At 39.3% G+C, this 21,482-nt stretch overlaps 1 protein-coding gene across 4 annotated transcripts in view; it reads right to left on the bottom strand.

Moving 5' to 3' along the window:
• The window catches only part of LOC108235048 (ninjurin-2), a 25,051-nt gene extending 4,141 nt beyond the window's left edge, over positions 1-20,910 (bottom strand). For all 4 annotated transcript variants that reach the window (XM_025005631.2, XM_017414770.3, XM_025005630.2 and 1 more), the window contains exon 1: positions 20,693-20,910. In XM_025005631.2, the coding sequence (XP_024861399.1) occupies positions 20,693-20,788 (96 nt within the window). In that variant the 5' untranslated portion in view covers positions 20,789-20,910. The remainder of the gene's footprint in view (positions 1-20,692) is intronic.
• Between the last annotated feature and the right edge of the window lie 572 nt (positions 20,911-21,482).

Genomic DNA, 21,482 nt, shown 5'->3' with positions numbered 1-21,482 from the left:
ATAAGAAAAATCTAGTTATTTCCATGCAGTGTCCAGAAAGAGGTGTTGTTCAGCTTGTAGGGCAGCACAACTGCTTCCACCCACCTCCATCATCATCATCATCATATGAAATTACTTTTTGTCACAACAAAAAATAGTGGCTGGTAAAATATTTGAGTGGCTGGTAAAAGATTTTTTGATGATGATGAATGAAGAGGGGAAAAAAAATTGTTCTTTAGGATCAAACTAACCAGCAGAGGGCAGCAAAGACCAAGAAATCAAACCCATTGCAAGTACATGTTTGTTTTTTTATTATATTCTAGTCTATTTTAATCAAATTTGAGCATGTGAGAAATAAAAAAGTCAGTTTGACATTTTCTGTCTTTTCTACAATAATAAATGTAGCACAAAACCTAAATGCTGTGCATGCATTTTTGTAATCCTGACAGATTTATTCCACTTCAGATGAATAAAATGTTCTTTTAGGTGCATCCTGTACATAAGTGAATGTGTTTTGTGGTGATAATGCAAGGATTTCCCTCTCCATGGGAGCATGAATAGTTAAAGAGGTAACAAAAGTAAAAAAAAAAAATATATATATATTTTTATTTTGTGTCTGTTTTATGTGTCTCTCAGACACATGGCATAGAAAAAATACATAGTTACATAAGGTTTTATTACATGAGTCACAGCACATGTCAGGGACTGCAGCTCTTTCGATGTAATTCTTCTCACAGAGCATGAACTGCAGAGCCACATAATGGCTTATTTAGGACTAAGCTCCAGATTTAAGCCCACAAATGGATTCTTTAACCTAAGGCCGTTTCAGAGCGCCACGAATCAGTCTGTTTTTTTCCCTCCAGGCCGCTGAAACAGAGATCAGCCGAAGGAAGGAGGAATAGATCACATACATCGAGCCGATCAGGACTTTATGGCCTCACTGTAATGCACTCTGCAGCACCAAAGTAAACAGACAGGTTGTACATCCACCGTGACCCTTCAGCACAGTTTATCCCCCTATATTTGGGTTTTGCAGCTTCACTGTGGCAGACAGATCCCTTTATTTATTTATTTTTTTGCATCATCCTTTTACATATAAACAACAAAATGACTCAAAACCACAAGCAGTGTCTAAATGAAGTAATGTTTCCCACTCTCTGGTTTTGGTGAGGTATTGTGTCAAGATTTCGGCTGCCACAAACATTTCGGTACATTTTCAGGAAGCCATAACTCAAATCTTCCCTGGGGTAAACCTCAAACTGTATGTTTGTAAGGTCATAAAACTTAATGTTATTTGTCAGGTCAGCCAAGTGAGAAGTCCTTATTGTGTGAAGTGATGCGATTGCCATTTTGAAACGAGGGGAGACAGATACGAATGTAAAGGCTATTATAGAAAAGTTCTTATCGCTGAAATGAAAACCATTTATTTCACGAAGAAACAGTTTTTATAAAAATAGTTACAATTAATACCTGGGGGGGTTTATGTGTTATGGTGTTTTTTGTTGAAACAGGAAGCCGAGGAGGCTCAAATCCTCTGCAAGGTTTGATGCTAGATGTTATCATCTGTGCAGAAGCAGCTCTGGAAACTCTCTGCTCTGATTGGCCCATTAGTTTTATTGCATGCTGGGGGATTTTTTTTTTTTTTTTTTTGGTTAGAGAAAAGTTGGACTGGAAATTAAATGAAAAGCACAGTTCACTGTGATTGATCAGCCTCTGAAGGGGAAATCTTCTGAAATGGGACTCTGTGTAAACGTGAGGAGCAACAGTATCTTACCTGTTGTAGATACTTCGCTCTTTGAATGACCTTACAACAGGAATATTTCTAGGGTTTTGCTAGAATAACATGTTCGACCAAAGGAAGCCACACAAATTTCATGAAGATAAAAAAAAAGATGTCAATGTGTAAAGAAAACAGTCAAAAACACAAAAATATTTTTCAATTAAAGCCACTGTATAGATCTGTAGTGGTTGTCACCGGCAACATTTAGTTGTATATTATTGGTCTACAAACAAAAATGTTATTTAGGAATAAAAAAAAGTAAAAATCTTGGGTTTTTTATCAAGTTTTCTTCCTATGTGTCAATGTTTTCTTGCCACCATAAAAGGCAGGTAATCATGTGTGAGTGTATTTGTCTGTCTGTTAGCAAAATACCTCGTAAATTAGTGGATGGATTTTATTAAAACTCTCTCAAAATAGTCACTGGATGTACATCTACAACTGATTAAAGTTTGGACTCAATCCAATTCAAAATGGCCACCACAAATGGTAAACCTTGGCTAACACAATAATGGATGTAACTCAGTCGATTTTACAGATATTGAGCTAAGATTTGGTGTGGTAGTAGCTGAGATTCATCCCCAACACATACTCTAAGCATTACACTTTAGGTGACATCTTTGCTTAAGGTTATGGCATTTACTGTTGGGGTCAACCCTCTCTGTCTGTTAGCAGAATATCTCATTAACCACCAGACAGATTTTAATGAAACTCTCAGAAAGTAATCACCGGATTTACATGTAGAACTCATTAACATTTGACGACAATTTGATTTAAGATGGCCGCCCGCATCTAATCGACCTTAGCAAACAGAAAAATGGCGATAAGCCGGTCAATTTTAAAGCTACTGAGCTGAAGTTTGGTTTGGTGGTAGCTGTGAGTCACTCCCAACACATACTCAGAGTGCTAATAGATCAAACAAGACCTTTGTTTAAAACCTTGGCATACAAAATGCATTCGGTCAAAGAATGCTTCTTTCATACTTTATATAATCTCGTGTTTAGTTTAAGTAAGATTAAACCTGAAACTTGTGTTCCAATATGGTCATTAAAATGGTCAATTTCAAACTTAAGCACGATTTCAAACGTTCCAAGAAGCACTTGTTTAGCACTAACAGTCTGCAGCCTGGGAAGCCTTCCAGTGAAGGCCGATACGTGACACATGCAGGATGTAAACACAGCAGAGATCCTGTGCCTCGGTGCCTTCCTCATACTGTAAGTGACATCGCACACATGTCATCCCCTTCCACTCTTGGCACGCTTCCCTCTGCGCGGGGACAGCGATCTGCCAGGTGCTTTTCAGCAACAAACAGCTCACTGACACACTTTTTTTTTTTTTTTGCGGTTTCTCAAACAACTTGTTGGTTTTGGACTCGCTCGAGGGGAAAAGTATGTGTTGCTGTTTGCCAAGATGCCAGGGAATAATCTCCAACCTGTCTGTGGCTGACACTTTTCCTGCAGGAATTCGCATCAACTTTGTAAATTATTATTATTATTTTATTTTATTTCTTTCGTGCTGGAAAGTTGGATTTCCCCTCCCACCCTGCACCCCCACCTCTCCCCACCACACACACACACACACACACACACACAGCTTATGTTACAACACAGTTTGATCCAGCCTGGGTAAACCTCCAAGAAACCATTCAGCAGTTCTTAGAAATGAAACACTGTCAAAACAATATGAACACATGCACCATTGGTATTTGCGTGTGTTTTCTGAGAGCGTGTAAGGAAGAAATGGGTTGTGTGTGTGTGTGTGTTTGGAGGGACGATAAGAAAGTGATTTTAAAATAACAATGATAGAAATAGAGAGATGAAGCAAAGACATTTATGGGCATGCATCCATTTTTTTTTTTTTCTCCTTTGGAAGCGCGTGGTCACACTTTATCAACATCAGCCTTGGGCATGCTGCCAAAACACACACACACACACACACACACACACACACACACACACACACACACACACACACACACACACACACACACACACACACATACACTAGAACCAAAACACTGGACTGAGCTGCTCTTTTACGAGCCATGTGTGTTCACTTAGTGTTAGGCCTCTTTAAATGTACCGAGTAGGCATTTATCAGCTTAATCGGTGCTTATCTTCATTTAGAAAAACATGCTCCTAAAGCGGTGGTTTGCCTTTTGTTTCTCCTGACAGGTAGGGGGTGGGATTCTGACAGCAGCCTTAGAGAGAAGCAGGAGATCAGGAAGGGTTAATCAGGTTACTCTAAAAAAAATGTAAATTAGTTTCTGTTGTGCCTGAGTCATCGTGAAGGTTGGCTTGTGTCAGCAGCACTTCCACGTTACATCAGAGCAACGAGGAAGTGCTTTCCTTTTCGTTTTCTCTCGTTGCAGGCGGGAGCTGCGTGTCACTTTAAAATTGCAGCTTTGTCTCGTCACTCCTCACATGCTGCGAGGGATGGAAAAATACAGAGCGGATTGTATTTATACAGAACCAAACGCTACCCAGGACCTTTGACATATGCCTGGTGAGATAGATGGTCAGAGTTCCCCCCGCCCTCGGCCTCAGGGATGGAATGGGACCCAGCTTCGAGGCAGGATTTACATCATCCAAACTCTCCCCCCAAAAATCATTTATCATGTCACACTCTCTGCTTAAAAACATATGACGAAGGAATGCATACTGAGAGTCGTCACAGATAATGTTTCAGCCTGAACTGGTTGGCCACGTGACTTGTTGATTTGCGTTTTTTGCAGTTTCTAATTATCGCCTGCTACCATCTGCTCGTGTGTGTGTTTGTGTTCACTTGTAAGTTTGTCTGTAAATTACTGTAACTGATGAGCTGCTGGACAGATTTTCACGAGGCTCCCAGAAAACAATCCATGGATGTGTGTCTAACTCCCTAACCTTTGGACTGAACCTGATTCAAGATGGCTGCCACAGGTAAACAGCCTTAGCTTTAGTCTGTTTGACAGATATTTAGCTAAAGTTTGAAGTGGCAGTAGCTGAGAGTCATCCCCAAATCTACCAAACTGCCCATCAAAGTCAGAATTTCTAACTTGGAAGCGAAGATGTTCCTCACAAACCTCAACTTCGAAATCCAACATGGCTGCCTGGTGCAGTCAAAACCAATTTATTTGCACTTCTGTCAGTTTGTATCTCATTAAATCAGTCGAACACATAGTGCAAATATAAGTGCACATGTTACTGTAGTGCCAGAATGCGTGAAATTAATAGAAATTGTCAGCCTGTGTTGCCAATACAACGCCGAGTCCAAATAAATGAAGATGTGTAAACTGTAAATGAAAATAATGTTTGGTCCAGATTTTCCATGACCCTTCGAGATACAACAGGGAAGCTGCAGAGAGTCCAACCAGTTCCAGGAAGAAGAGCAGAAGTTTCAGTTCTGAGAGCAGTATCAGCCCTCCAGCTCCCAGGCCTGTTTACGGGGACTCGAGCTTCAGTCGCGACCACTGAAGGGTTTTGTGTGTAATACGTGTAACTGCACTTTGGCAAACACAACTTCTTTTTCCCTATTAGTTTTTTGACGTGGCTATTTATATAGTAAACTCTTTTTGTTTTTCTCAGAAACCTAAGCTCCTTGTAAACCTCATTCCTGAAATACACTCATCCTCGAGCGTTGGCATGAGGCCATAATCACAAAATGTTCTCAGTCCTCACTGTAAACCCTTACGAGCAAAGCGTGCTGTGTACCTGAATCAGCCATCATAATTGTAAATACACAGATACATGAGACCACATGGGAGCCCCCGCGTATCCTCTGTGATTGGACAGGAAGTGCACCTCCCCTGAAATCCAATTGGTCTCTGTATGACCCAATAGGACGACAATCTTGATGAGGAGTGGAGCTCCAGGGTTCTGTTTGTACTGTATTTTTACCGTCTCTGTGTGTAATTCACTGTATTTTTTTTTTTTTTTTCCTCTTCTGCATTTTTCCAAAACTCATCCTGCCCAGGGACATTGTCTCTCTGTTTGTTTGTTTTTTAAAAGTCAAAACTATTGTTTAGGTTTTGAGGTAGCCGGAGGAAAACAGAAAAGCAGACGGTGACACGGAGAGGAAGAGTCAGCATGAAGGGAAGCAGAGACTGTGTCAGACCTAATGAAAGCAGAAAGGTGGCTCTTGTAACCAGTTACTGGAATGGTTCTGGCTCTGTGTGCGTGTCTTTTTTCATAAGCTGTAATCGGACAGCAGAAGAGACTTGACACTTGAAACTTTTGACCTCCAGGTTTTGTTTTTAACAGAAAGGGACAGTCAGTAACACTTCTACAAATGAGTCAGAGATAATAATCCTCATTCAGGGGCGCCTCCAGATCGTTTGCAAGGAGGGGCCAGAAGAGGCTAACTGATGGGGTGGCACACAAAAAACAGAACCCAAAACAGACTTTTGACATAATTTAACTCATTATTTAACTCATGCAACATATACTTGGTCACATGTTCTCATATTGAACCATAATAGACCCATTTCTGACGGTCAGCTGTGAAGGAAATGAGCCATAAAGTGCTGTTTTGGTTTTAGATTTCACTCAACAATATGGGCTCAAGGCTCCACGTGTATTCATGCAGTATCATATTTATATTAGGTTTAACAAAAAAGACTGAGAACAAGGGCATGTTTGTGTGTGTAAAAATGAAAATGAAAAGCAATAAATAAATCTTCAACTTGCAGACCCTAAATGACCTTTGAACACACATCCCCAGCAGTGAGACGTAAAAAGATCGTGACACCAGCAAGGAGATAAAACCCGGTGAAAGTTTTAAATTATGACTGGGCACAAGAACAGGACCCTCTGAAACCGGAGGCTCATATTCTAACTTTGACTTCTTGTGTGTGTGTTCTTTTTGCACCCAGGCCTCCATCTGCCATCTGAGAGGAGGACAGAAAATTTGGCAGAGATCTGACATCAGCTGATGGGATTCCTGACTTTAGCCACATGATATAACAGAGATCCCATATCAGCTCATCAACCAGTTGGCTTTTTCTGCCCTGCAGGGGCAACATATCCACATTTAGTTTTTGAAATAAAAAAAAATAAATGTCTTTTTATATTAAAGCAAGATCAGCCAGACATTTTTATCTGGTAATGAAGGCTTCAAGTTTCATTTTAGTGGAATTTAATAAAAACAGGATATTTTTCCTGTCAAAACAAATAGTAAATTTCATATTTACAACATTATTTAGCAAATAAATAAAATAAAACGAAATTTGTACATAGGCTGTGGTTACAATATGTTGCGACATGATGCAATACGACACGACACAATACTATGCGTCGTGATGCGTTGGGATACATTACAATGCAACGCAATATGATGCAAAGTGATACGATGTGAAGCGATACAATATGATACGATATAATACAGTGCAATCTGATACAGTGCAATACAATGGGAAGAGATACGAAGGGAAGCATCATGATTTAAACAGATATGATACGATGCAAAACAATATGATGGGGAAGCAATACGATTTGATGCAATGTGATATAATGCAATACATTACAATATATTTCAGTGCCCCTTTGGAAACTTTGTTTTAGACTCAGCACTGTCCAAAGATAAAACTTCTTAATTTTACAGAAGAGAATTACTTTAAAAAGGTGTGTTTGGGGGATTTTTGTTGAAAACCAACAACAGAAAAGAATTGTTATGAGTATCACTTTAACAGATGCTTTAGAAGCAGGTCTGTTTTGTATATGTGTGTGTGTGTGTGTGTGCAGGTGTGTGTGTGTGTGCAGGTGTGTGTATGTAGCATCTGATAAAGAGTCAATCAACATCTGATTTGCCTCTGATGTCAGCCATATTGCTGGAGTGTGTTACATAAGATGTATTTGAATAGTGTTACTTTGAATAGCGTTATTTGATCATGAAACCTCTTGAAAAGTATGTGCGTGTGCGTGTGTGTGCTAATCTGTGATCGACATTTGTGTGCGTGTGCCAGGTGGATCTGGATATGTATTGTGTGTCGTTGCCAGCAGTGTGTGTACTTTCACTGTGTTCTCAATCACATAACACGCTGTCATGGCGACGCTGCAAACATTTATGTAAACACAAATGTTTTCACTGTCTTCAAGCTGATTTCTGTCAGATAAAGCTCAATTTCGAAAAGTCAAAGCAGATATAAGGTGCCAGATTTATTGTTTTACCACTTCATAATTAAAAGTAATCCTCTTAAATCTTTATCTCTGCCAGCAAACATTTATAACAGGTTTATGACATGATTAAACATCTTACGCCATCGTATTCTGCATTTTTCTGGGATTCAGAAATGTTCGAAGTCTGGTCTACATCGGCGTGATGGATTTTACAAGCAGCAAAAGAGGCAGAACAGGGTACAGGAAGGAAGACAGAGCAGGATAAACACTGAAAGGGTTTCTGAAGTTTAAAATATAAAAGAAACTCTCAGAGTAACAAGAAACATTTTCCACATCATGAACAAAAGTCATACTGTTAGCACACACAGAGACAGTGTTTATGTCAACAGTCCTACTGCCATAAAAAGGAATTAACATTTTTACATGGATGATTTAAGTACCAGTGCTCGATTTTGGCTAAAACGCAAGACAGCGGGGTTCTGGCAGGGCGACGGTAACATAAAATCCATCTTGACGCAGGAGGTGGGTGGGATCAGAGACGACTTGGGGATCTCAAAACAGACTATTTCCATCCCTAGATATGTGAACAGGAAAACCCACACACATGCACAAAATCATCTGTCCCAAAAGAAAATGTACATGCTCTACATAACTGGATGTAAAATGTCCCCTTTTGTGTGGTTTCTGTGGCTGTAAGAACATATTCCTCGCTCCTGTGTTTGAAAAGCGGAAGCAGTGACTCTAAGAGTCGTTGTGAAGATAAAAACTTTTTTGTCTGCAGCCGAAGCAAAACCTGTCATAAAAGGAACACAACGGTCAGGTGTTTGGCTGCTGTCAACCAGAGCCACTGTCATTAAGGAGGTCAGGGGTCAAACCTTCCAGTTTAACCTGGAATAAATCTAAAACCACTGTTCATCAAGTCTGTTGTCGTCCATGGAAGTGAATGTTGTTGGTTTTCTGGACTTTTCAGATGTTACTCTGCTCCAACACACTTTATACAAAGAAATCCATTTCCTCAACAGTATGCTGCAGAGTTCAGGCATCGGTTTAATTCAGCTGTAAAGATGCAGGGAAGCATATAAACCATGCATGGCAGTGTGCCCTGACTGGGGAACGCTGCACGAGCAGTGAAACAGCCAGCAAACCAGGAAATGTAAAGCTCTAGCTTTAGTTTTACACACCACAAAGATGCACCGTGACAAATAAAAGGACCACTTATGGTGCTAAGGCTAAAATGCCATGTTTAAATTCTAGGTCTCAGAGAAAATCTGCTTTGGGTTTCTTCTGTAATTGGGTCTGTTTAGATTTCTTTTGTTTTTGTGTGGAAGTTCTGTTTTGCATTGTCTCCATTACTTCCTGTTTTATTTTGTAGTATTGGTCTTTTGTCACACCTGCACTGGATTTGTAATCAGCACACCAGCTCCTCATGGTAACTATCTCTCATGGTGTATTTATACATATATATATATATTTTCACTTTGTGTCATTTGTGTGCTCTCATTGTCTCATCCTTGTATTCTTGAGTTTAGACCTTGTCTGCCTTAGTTTCTCAACATTTAAAGAGTATTGTCAAGCTGAAAAACAAGCAGTTTAGTTTGACACATTTTCTGCTTAAAGTTTTAATGCCACCAGTCATCATTTAATGAACCACAGTTCTAGTTTTCAACTAAATTCATGAACTGCAATTACAAGTGTTTAAAAGCTAATATTTAACAATAATATATGATATCTAATAATATCTCTTGCTGGCTTTCATAAATCCTGCTCTGAACAGGGTGTATAAATCTCACTTGAGTACTGTTTATAAGGACACTTCTGCAGAAATACTGCTTGGTGTTGCAAAAAGAAAAGACTGGCTAATATTTAAAACAGCTTTTGGTTGTTGATATTAAGAGCTAAACTTGCAGGGACAACAAAATGAACCTTGCAGTCTTCTGTAGGAATTCAACAGAGGGATCCTCAGCATGTATTAGAAGAGGTGTTTTAGGTAATCTAATAACTTGGCTCTGTAGTGGGACTCCAGCTGTAATTAAGCAAACCAGTTTTTGAAGAAAGCTAACAGCAAACTAGCAATAAAAGCACTTTGATCAAAAAGGGGATCGAATTTAGGATGCAGAAGTTTGGCTGCAAATTCTTGATGTTCTGTGGATTGTTGGGTAATTGTCGGATCATCCTGTTGATGCATTTTTAGATAAGGATCCTGGGGAATTTGGAGGCTTTAATCAAAGTAATGAAAGGCCTTGAGGGTTTTAAGTGGGACAGTCAGTTGTAACAAAATATTCACTTTACCTGTCACGCCTCTAACAAAGTACTACTGATGAGTTTAACAATAATACTGTTAGGTGTTAGACTTTGTTTTATTTTGCTTTTTTGCGTGCCCTTTTCTGTTTGTCTTTGTGTGGCATTTTTATTGGTGCAAAAAAAACCATTAACTCATCATTCAGTAGTGCGAGTCTAAATCAGCTAAGCTTTAAAATCCAGTAGCAACGCGGCGATGGTTAACCAACAGGTCCTAACAGTGTTTATGGTTTTAAGGTTATTATTTTTCATTGACCCCAAAAAGGGCAATTTGCCACAGTTTGATCTTGACTTACACATGTATCCAAAGCAAACAAGGCAGGAGGAATGTAGGATGAGGATAGTGGTTTAGGGTGTGTGTGTGTGTGTGTGTGTGTAGGGATTATGCACTGCACTGAAGATGTGTTTTGGATATTTGCCGCAGGGGCTAAAGCTATTGTAAGAGCAGCTGTTTGGAAAAGAACGGGAAGCTCCAGAGACGGAGGAGTGACAGTTCAACTTATTTTTTTATCCTTGTATCGCCCATTCTGAAGTGATGTTTTTTTTGTTTTTTTTTCCCACACATGTTTGGAGTTTAAACCTCCCTCAGGTCTCAGTGACATCACAGGACATTCTTCCCTCCAGCTTCCTGGCTTTTATGGCCCCGGCCTTCATCGCTGGCCACAACACACACTTCCTGTGACTGCGTCTGTGGCTTATGCCACTTCCCGAGTTCCACAAATTCTGTGCCAAACCCCTGCATCACAACGCAGTCAAAGAGACAAACGGGAGTTGAAAAAAATGTTCCAAAAATATCCGACTTTGAAACCAGAACGTGGTCACATCTGATTACTGATCAAACTGGGAAAGTTTGTCGTAAAACTAATGGCAAACTTCCATTTAACTGTAATTTCTCCTACTTTAAATTCTCAGTAAATATTACACACCTATCTTAATCAGTTTTGCGGCTTGCTCAGATTCAGCTTCCCAAACCAAAGCCACTCTGGAAGGAGTTTTCGTAACAACGATTTGAAACAATGATGTCGGATTAAACTTGCTGGAACATCCATTCCTGAGCAGACAATCTGTTTTGGCTGTTTCCCAGTTCTGAATAATCTCCAGAATGACATGGGTTGACAACCCTTTCCAGATTAATGAACACCGACAATTGCTTCTTTACTTTCTTTACCATTATAATTAAGGTTTTCCTGGTTTGACTCTGAGTAAGCAGACGGTTGATTGCTTCAGACAATCAAACGGCCACTTCTGCTGGAGCAGCGCACACTTACTGATGATCAGTCATCTAGCGCAGCTGATTAGACGCATTTGGATGATACTTGGCTTTTAAGTCTAATAGGAGGAGTATAAGAAGCCATTTCAAAATGATAGTTCGTATACATTTGTTAGGTTATGAAACAGTCCAATCGGCTGTGTGCTCTGGTTAGCCTAGTTTACCTCATTTTCAGATTTGATGAAGTCCGTATTTATTTTGATTTCAGATTCACATTTTTGTTTCCTGTTCTTTTTTTGGAGGAATTACTTCTGCACCCTGTGTGCTTTTTTAACCTTTCACATATCAAAACTTTCAGCTCATTCAGGACGGGTGCTGGGATTTTTTGGTTTTTCATAACATTTACATTTTTTAAAAATATGCAGCTTTATTTCCAGATATTTTCCCATGGAAATACATGAAGATCTTTTCAGTCCCATCCTTCACTGTTCTATTTAAAATCTGCTTCAACATACTACCTGTACTTTTGTCTTTTTGATGCGTCTTTAAATTTTTAGCTGGCATTTTGCAGCTTTTACTTTTAGCTACCATTCTGCTCCTCTCAGATTTTAGTCTTTTGATACTTTTAGCTAACCTTTTTCCACTTTTAGCTTTAGCTATCTTTTAGCTACTCTTTTGCTATAATTTGCTTTTAGCTTTTAGCTAGTGTTTTGCTGCTTTTGGCTCATAGCTAGTCTTTTGCTTATTTTAGCTGTCAGCTAATGTTCTGCTTCTTTGAGCTTTAACAACTGCGAAGAAAATGCAATTACTCGACTTCCATACAGAGCCCTGAAACATAAAATCGTAACTGAAATCAATTGTAGTTACAGATACAGCATAAACACTAACAGTTTAATTTCCTTTTAAGCTTTTTTTTTTTTTAAATTGGCATGTGACAGCTGGAAATTTACAGAAGCCAAAGGTTTTATGAATGTTACCTGAGGCTGAGTGCCTGCTCAACCAGTCAGACATGACCAACCATGTGACGGGGTCAATGTCTGCTTCTTTCTGGGTCTGACTTGTGTGTGCATGCGAGGGGGGAAAAGAAGGGAAGTAAATATGTTGAAAACTAATCTTTGACAAGACGTTGGGAGGTATTTGCATCAGAACAGAACATGCAGAGCTCAGGGTGCATCTGTAGCTGTAGGTAAAGATGTGCGATTACTCGTCAGCTATCACGCACACAAGGATGGATCTGGGAGAAAAAGCCTTCACACGGCATGTGGAGACATGTCCCCTCGTTTCAAATCCGATTTAAAAGCTGTCACAGAGTCAAGTTAATTCTTAAAATTCCTTCCTGTATTAACCCTTTTAAGCCTTGACCCATATTTATGCTACTCTAACTGGCTGATATTTGCTGAAAAATAACAAGCACAAGAAATATATAATATCAAAGAATAGATTTTTCTCTCCAGGCATCAGTGTTTTTGTGTCTGTGTGTTCAGGTTCTGTCTGTTAGCAAACTATCACCACTAGACGGATTTTAATAAAACTTTCAGGAAGAAGTACGTGTTGAAGCCAACCCATTTCAAGATGGCTGCCACAGCTCACTGACCTTAAAAACACAAAAATGTTGATTATTTATTCAATTGTACAGGTATTAAGCTAAAACTCGGCATGGTAGTCGCTGAGAGTCATTCCCAGCCCGTACTTTGAGCATGAGCTCTCACAATATTGTGTGAAAACATTATTTTTAAAGTTTGAACAAAGCGGCTATAATCATTCAGCATAAGCATATTCAGTCCAGTAAGGAATTCTAGCCCTTTAACATGATTTTGTCTTAAATTCTTTGTTTCCTCATTATTTCCTAATTGTCCCGTTTTATGCAGCAGTTTTAATTTTCATCCCGTCTGTTGGTCTGCAATAGGGTCCTGAAAAACAACTGCAGTGTTGAATTATTATTAATAATGAACTAACTTGCAGCATTTCAGTGACTGTGAAGACACAATAATCACATTTCTTATAAAGACCTACTTCCAGGTGGCTCTGTTTGTTGTGTGGTTTATTACTGTGGCTTTTTTTTTGTTCCCGATGGCTGTGATTCTGAGTAGAAATATGGCTGGCTGCTCATGAGAGTTCATTGATGTTTGTTTTTATTGTAAAGCTCAGAGTTTCTGCGGTTGATTTCAACTTAAGGACATTCCTGAATGGGCAACACACACTTATAGTGCCGTCAGTCTGGCTATTTATTCACGTCCGCAGAGGTTCATAAATAAGATGTATATATTTGCACAGAACAGTCTTACATACACTGAACACTGGGAGGAAAAAAAAAATGGGCCTGGTCATGGGAAATATATTACATCTGGGAGCGCTCCTCTGTGTTTCATACGGCTCACAGTGGAAGTCATTTTCTGCTTTTGTGGTTTTAGGAACTTCATGACCAGTTTTCTTCTAATTATCATCAGTATACGGTGACTTTTTAATCTTAAGTCAAAAAGACATTAGGTGCTTTTTAGAAAAAAAAAAAAAACAGAAGCAGAACATTATATAAACATAATTTTTATGCCATAATCTGCATTTAACAAACAGGTTATTAATCAGGAGTGAAAGAAGAAGTTGTGTCCCACAAAGAGAACAATTAATAATGGTTTTGTTTCACAGTTCGGATGATCTCATGGTGATGAAGTCAACAACAGTCCTGTTGGCACCACAGAGGTTTCATTGATGAAGATGGGATGAGGTAAGACTGAACCTCTGCCTCACACACTCCTACCTGATCCCACTTTAAAGCACTTACTACAATTGTGTATTTGTAAAGAATCAAAGTATCAACACAAGTGGTCCTATTTTTTTCTTACTGACAGAGACAACACCTTTTCAGAGTATTTCTTTCAGTACTTTGAACTGTTTTACACGTGATACATGTTATAAAGTGTAGTGACATATAAGAATGAGGTTTTTAGGACTGAAATGTACCATATCATACATTTGTAATAGTACTACAGCCATTTTCAGAGTTTATGCATTTATTTCAGATTTTTTTTTTGTGACTTGGTTGGATTTTCATTTTGAAAATGCAAGAAAACCTCACCAGCTGCCAATCCTTTGCACTTATTTATGAGTTCAAGTATGTTTTCAAGATCTTATGACCCAAATGAATTACAGGAAGAGTAATGTTCAAAATGAGAACAACTTCTAGGAAAAGTCTGCCAAAAGGAAACCAGTTGCAAATTTGTTCGAAGGGGTGAAATGTTAATGAAATGTTAATTTCACCCTTGAAGTGCAGCTTTACCAGTTATGATAAAATGCTTTGATGCAGGAATTCTTCTTTTATTTGACTGGAAGTGATAAAGACCGCAGAAATAAAGGTTCTCAAGGCGCAATGTTCGGGGCACCAATGTTTTATTGTTTTGTTGCACAACCAGCCACGTCAGACGTCTAATTCTGTTCCTATATAAAACAGAAAACCACCATTTTCTCCTACATTTGAATTTGATTGCATTCCTGGTTGTTACTTTTACTGGTCTGACTAAATGTGACCCAAAACCAAATATTTCAAAACACGCAAAATATGACTAAACTAACATATTTACTTTCACTCCTACTTGCACACACGCGCACACACACACATGTTGACATCCATACACACACAGAAGGCTGAGCAGAAACATTCACCTCTGGGTTTATTCACCACACACACACACACACACATTTATTGTTTATCTGGTGAACTGACTGTCATGTTAAAGGGCAAGGAAAAACAGAAAAACAGAAAGAGGTCTGTGTTTACATTTGCGTCACCTTACACACACACACAAACACACACACGCACATACGCGGGCACACACGCACACACTACACTTCATACATCCACAAATCCCTGTTATTCTTTCATATTTTCACTTTCACCTCTCTTAAAGCAGCAGATCAACATTTATGACGACTCTGTTCGTCCCCTTTTTTTCCTCCAAGTTAGGTCTATGACACTCCTAAATCACACAAACCTCCCGAGGACTGTCCATGACGTGATGCGTGTTGTGTATTGCAGTTGGATTCTTTCCAAGCCAAAGCTTACAACAACCCGGAGCTCTGTGAGATGATTTTAAAGGCCATTCAAACATGACAGGACACGCAACGTTCAGTTGTCTAGAAGTCGAGTTTACCTCGACAAATTCTAAGCAAAAACTATTAAAAAGCAGCTTATACTTTTTATGAGAGGGGTGTGAGGCCTGGGAGAAGAATGGCAATGTTATGGGCCTGGTGTGTGTTTGTGATTTATCTGTGTGTGTGCATGAATGCTGGAGATTTGGTGCAGAAGAGTGGGTTTCCTGCAGTTTGCTGGCAAAAGTACGGTTGAAGAAGAAAAGTGCTGCTTAATTTCTTTCAAATGATACTTTTGAGTCAATTTGACAACACTGTCATGAATTATGTCAGGCAGAGAGGAGAAAGCTACAAGCAGAGGTGCAAAGTTATGAACTGAGAGGAAGTAGAGGCTGTATTGACAATAATCAGGGTTTAAAACTGTTCTGTTTTATTGCGACAATATAATTGTGAGTTTATAATGAAGAGACAACATGAGAGAGGGGCCGTGTGTGTGAGTCTTTGCTGATTTAATTGTTTATATCTGAGGGGATTCAGGTTCCATCTGGGATCAGTCATCGTGCATTTTTACCCATTTCACTCACACACACCACAAACGGACGTGCACACGCGCTCAAATTTGCAGCTCCTTCGAAGCTGCTTTAGATTCACGCTGCGTCAGCTGTCATTTCCCCTCTCGAAATGAAAAGAAAACACAAGAATCCCCCCCTGGACAGAGAAAAGAGGAAGAAGAAGGAAGAAGAGATTTCAAAAGAGCGTAGGGAGGAGGAGGATGACCTTTGGTTAAAATCTGGTAAAAAAAAAAATCAAGGCTAAAGAATAAAAGACAGAAAGTAATAAAAACAAAAATGCACTTTTTAATTCAATGCACGCAAAAATGACCAAATGATGTAATCGTGCATCTCATGTTTGTCTCAGATTATGGAGATTTTAGACTGAGGCAGGCTGTCGTAAACACAGTTTATGTGCTCATGTTTAATATTGACAATAACATTTCTTTTCTTTTATCAAATCACTGCAGGGGAGATAAACCATAAAATGTGTCATCAGGCGTGTTTTTCATACCAGTTCATTCAAACAACCACACCTTTTCCCAGATGGCGACAGGCATTTTCACTTTAATCGGGCCTTATTAGGTTAAAAGAATCTGAGGTTTTGAAAATGTAATTTAGTCCCTACATCTGAAACAATGACTAACATATGATGTTTTCCCTACAACTGTCCTGACCTGATCATGTTTCAGCAGGTTTTTCGACGTGCATTTTGTATTGAGGTTCAACATTGTTTTACCACACATGCCGCTGCAACAACACCTGTGTGACACATTTGGACAAAGAAACAACGCTACACGCCCGTTTCCCAACAGCCAGTGTTTACGGCAGCTGTTTAAAAGTCCCACGCCGTTTAAAGAGTCGACTCGTTTGGCTCCCAGATGAAAGTTTCCAGAATCGCAAACACACACCTTCTTGTATGTCGCACGCACTCTCAGAATGTAGCATCGGCCGCGCAGGGGGACAAGAGGAGGTTACACGCACACACACACACACACACACACAGTGATGGTGGTGAAATAGATATGCTAATCAAGTGAACGAACTGCAACAATACACTCATCTTGGATATGAACATTGATTTTTTTTGTTTTGGTTTTTTTTGCTCTAATGTTGCAGATTTGCCCCACAGCAGCTCTCCCTTTTTATTCGTCTGACAAAGTCACTTTAAAACCAGCTCAGACTTGCCCACGTTTGATAAATGACTTCACGTGTCTCTGGCTGTCAAACTTGAAGGGCTGCTGTGATTTCAACTGTCATTTCTTTGCTCTTTACACATTGGCAGGAACTGTACACTCGCTCCGAACTACTGGGTACTTGAGATTTTTTAGGATTAGATCAATTCAGGGAACTCCCTCAGGTACAGAGGGGTAACATACGTTCAAGATGTCCCCGTCCTGGACTGATCTGAGCACGTTTCTCTGTATTCAAATTCACCTCGTAAGGCCTTTGCCCCCTGAGCACAGGCTGACATTCATCCAAATAATGTTGTATAAAGGGTGTTAAAAGCTCTTGAGGAGTCAAACCCAATATGAACCAATCACAGTAAAGTTAAATCAGTTATTTTTAACAAATGTTTCCCGAACATGACAGAAGCTATTTATGCCATAACTGCACTCTGACTGGTTGAACGTATCGTTTCAGCCCTGGAGCTATTCTCTGACTGTCATTTTTACCATAAAATACTGACATTTCTCTGCAGTTTAGCCATGGGTATGTGGTGTTTGTGCCTCTTTTTTTGTTGAAAATTCTCATTCTGAGTCATGCACTGAACCAGCCAAGCCAATAAAAACTCTCCATTATAGGTAAAAATGCTGAGTAATGTGACAGCAAGCCAGCTGGTTAATAGCAGTCAAGTCATATTTCCTGCGTCACATATCAGCTCCACGAACGCTGGGTTTCATTATGGAGCCTCTGCTTCTTTTTTTTTTCAAATGCTAATGATACTGCTGTTATAGACTTGTTTTTAGGTTTGTATTCTTGTGGCGGTGTTTCTTGTGGATGTCTTGATGGTGTACTTAATGAAAAACTGGACTTTCAGCAAGGGTAAAGAAAACAGAACTGAGAGAACAGCAGCAAGAAGTCACATTTCAGGAACTCGGTCGCGCTGCGTGAAGTGATAGATTTAGTTTTTGTACTGATACAAAAGTTTTGCTGTGAGATTTGGTCACACAAACAGATTCAGGGTTAAAGCCCAGTTAGTTATTAAGTCAAGAACTCCATTCTGCAAAATCATGAAGAATAAATTATTGCAAAAGGGTCTATCAGTAAAGCTCTTTAAACTGAACCACCGTCACCAGAAAAAAGCACATTTTTTGTCTGGATCAAAGCAAAAATTTCAGATGAAGCATCTAAACTGTTTACCAGAGAGTTGGTTCCTTTTCTTTCTTTGAAACATGACTGTAATGCTTCGAAAGGCTGTGCGATTCCTTCAAACAGCGCTCCGCACCCTGCTGCAGAGCTCTATTCACAGGGAGTGACTTAGAGGTGCAAAGCCCTCGCACCATGGAAATAGATTCGCCACGATAGCTGCACTGAGACGGCACATAAAAAAAAAAAAGCTCATAAACCAGATTTCAGCAAATGAAGCCACGCTGGAAGTGTTTTGGATTTTGGAAAATAGCTCCCGAGCTCAGAAGCTTGTTTAACATGGAGATTGTTATGGATGACAAACAGTCTGGCTTTGGAATATGCAACCAAAGTCATAAAACCTGTCGACGTTTTAATTATTGTGCAATAAAAAAATTATTGTGTGGGAGGTTAAAATTCTGAGACAAACAGCATCTAATCTCAGTGAGAGGTTGGGTGAAGAATCCTACTTTTCTCAGCCTTTTCCCCTTCCTCATGGCTTTATCTGCAACATTTGCTGCACCATCTTATAACAGAAACACAGCAGCCACTGTCTGCTTGTTAAAACACATAAATGAGATGCGTAGCTGCAGTATCATACACATTATTACAAGTCGGCGCTGGCACAGTTTCTAGGATGTATGTCTTAGCGAGGCACTCATGCCCACTCCCACATGCATACTTTCTATTTTGGTTGTGATCGTATACTTTACTCTTTATATCTGTCAGCTTAGAATAAAGTCACAAGGATTGAAATGGAGAAATGTTTTTATTCAGAGAATACTTTGGGTTTTTACAGCGGCAGATTAAGGCCAAATGCTGCCACAGGATCTCAGTTTATCTGAGCTCAGAGGCTTCTTTTGTTTTCCTGCTGATGCTGCGTTGTTTTTACACACGTTGGTTACTCATTGTTAAAATTTTGTTGATTCTGTTTTGTTTTCTACCCGGTTTCCTGTTTTGTTTTGTTTTACTTTGCAGACTTGGACACATTTATTTCCTGTTTTTTGCTCACACCTGGTTTGAGTTTGCAATCAGCACACCTGCGACAAAACCATCATCACCCACTTCTTGCCTTTTAGTAATGAGCGAGAATGAGCTCATTTTAAAAGGATAATACTTTAGAGCAGACCGTATGTCACGTGTTGCATTTACTGACTGAAACTTTAGTCACAGATGAAGCAAACATTGTTTATTTTACCCTGAAAAGTATTATAGTTTTACATAACACCATGTTTCTTTAAAGAAGACTTGAATAAGATTATAAATTTAGTTCAAAAAAATTATTATTTTTGGACTAGACGTGTCATTTCTTGCCATCTATTTCTGTCTACCTTGCCTTTTTTTGTTATTTGGAGCACAAAGATAAGAGAATCTCTGCCACTGAGGGGGAAAAAATTGCAAATTTGCAGAAAATCTAACCTTACAATCAGTTTTAACTGCAAATTTTCAATAAATGTTTGTAATTGGATGTTTAGAAAGGCTCACAAATCAGAAACGTTCCAGTTTAGAGAAATATGGGATTTTAAACAGGAAGCTGAAACCCTGATATAAATTTATGAGCTCTGACTTTAAGTGCAGTTTAGATGTGTACAGAAATCTGATATTAACAAATGTGAGATAGAAGCACTGGCTCAGGTAGCTTTTTGTTAGAATCAGTTTCTTTCATATAAAATTACAGCTGGTCTGACTTTTTTCACATTTATATCTTATTTAGGCAGATCTAAGTAACGATTCTTTATCTCACCTCATTAAAAATACCAGCTTGTGACATTTGTGAGCGAGCTCTTACAGTAGAAGAAACCAGCAAACAGGGTGGTATTTAATCTAGAATATATATTTTAGGTCTAAAGCAAATATGTTTTTACGTGTCATCATCTTTTATCTACATCTCACCCAAACCATGACTTAAATCTTATTCTAAACGTGTTTTTTTTAAGTTTAAAAAAATAACTGTTTTAACCATAACAAGCAACACAAAAAGACAGCACGGACCCTGTTGAAAATGCTGTAAGTTTGTCAAGTTTTCAACCCAACAATGACCTCCCTTTCCTCTGCGTTCACTTGTGTCTGTTCCTCCGAGCCACAGTTACATTAGATGACTGTATTAGTCTTGGCGCCCAGGTTCTAATTGATATTTGATGGATGTTGTGATCACGACTTCGTCTTGAAATAGACCCAGCCTAACCCAGAGAGCCAAACAGCAACCTTCTGATCCTCGGCTCTCACAGCAGCAACACATACCACAGCTCTGTGGCACGGCCAAGGCAGGAGCAGTGATTCAGAGGAGCCAACAGACCAGGAGATGAAAGGAAAGAGGGAATAGGTAGGTGTCCGGTTTGGGTTTACTGACCTGCAGAGGGCCGCTGGCTGGCATGGTGGATCTGAGCGATGTCAGGTCCATGTCTCGGCCCTGCTCCCCTCTCTCCGTCTTCCCGAGTCCCTGCATAATTAGGCCCGAAGCGAGCAATCAAGCCTTCGCAGCAGTGAAAATGCAAATGCGAGGACGGCGGAGGTCGATATGAGAGGAAGTTCCCCTACACATCAGGCACCAAGTGCCAGGCAAGGACGGTGAGGACAACAGAGGGACAGACAAATGACCCATTCACTCCATGCTGGTCTCCTCCTCTCACTGTCCACTCTGTCCACTCTTCCAGTCATTCCCTGACTGTTTTTTTTTTTGTTATTAGAATCCTGGGAATCCAGACTAATCATCTTATTTAATAAACACCCCAGGAAAAATACTGACCAAATCCAAATTTCTGATTGTGATGATTTCAAAAGTTAGCGATTTCAAAACATATAAATTGTCTTTTTAAATAAGAATGTATTTGTCTACAAAGAATATCATAAATTCTAAATGGAGTGGTATGCAGCAAACTTTGTCAGATGTTCCAGTGTAAAACAGGCACAAGACTGCTGAGATATTTTGCTAACAGACAGACAATAACATTATCACATTGCCTTTCCCTTTGGGTGGTGATAATTATCACCTCCATATCAAAAATTAAATGAGGTTAAATTCCTTTGCTTCACTTTAGCAAAAATATAAAAATCTGCCATGTTACCATTTTTTTATCTAATAATGCGTACGCTTCAACACACACCCATGAACTCTCATATTCTCCATGCAGAACTTGTTT

This window comes from Kryptolebias marmoratus, linkage group LG18 (assembly GCF_001649575.2).
Source record: "Kryptolebias marmoratus isolate JLee-2015 linkage group LG18, ASM164957v2, whole genome shotgun sequence".
Lineage (NCBI taxonomy): Eukaryota > Metazoa > Chordata > Actinopteri > Cyprinodontiformes > Rivulidae > Kryptolebias > Kryptolebias marmoratus.
The sequence above is the reverse complement of the archived record's forward strand: the minus strand, read 5'-3'. Positions and strand labels throughout refer to the sequence as shown.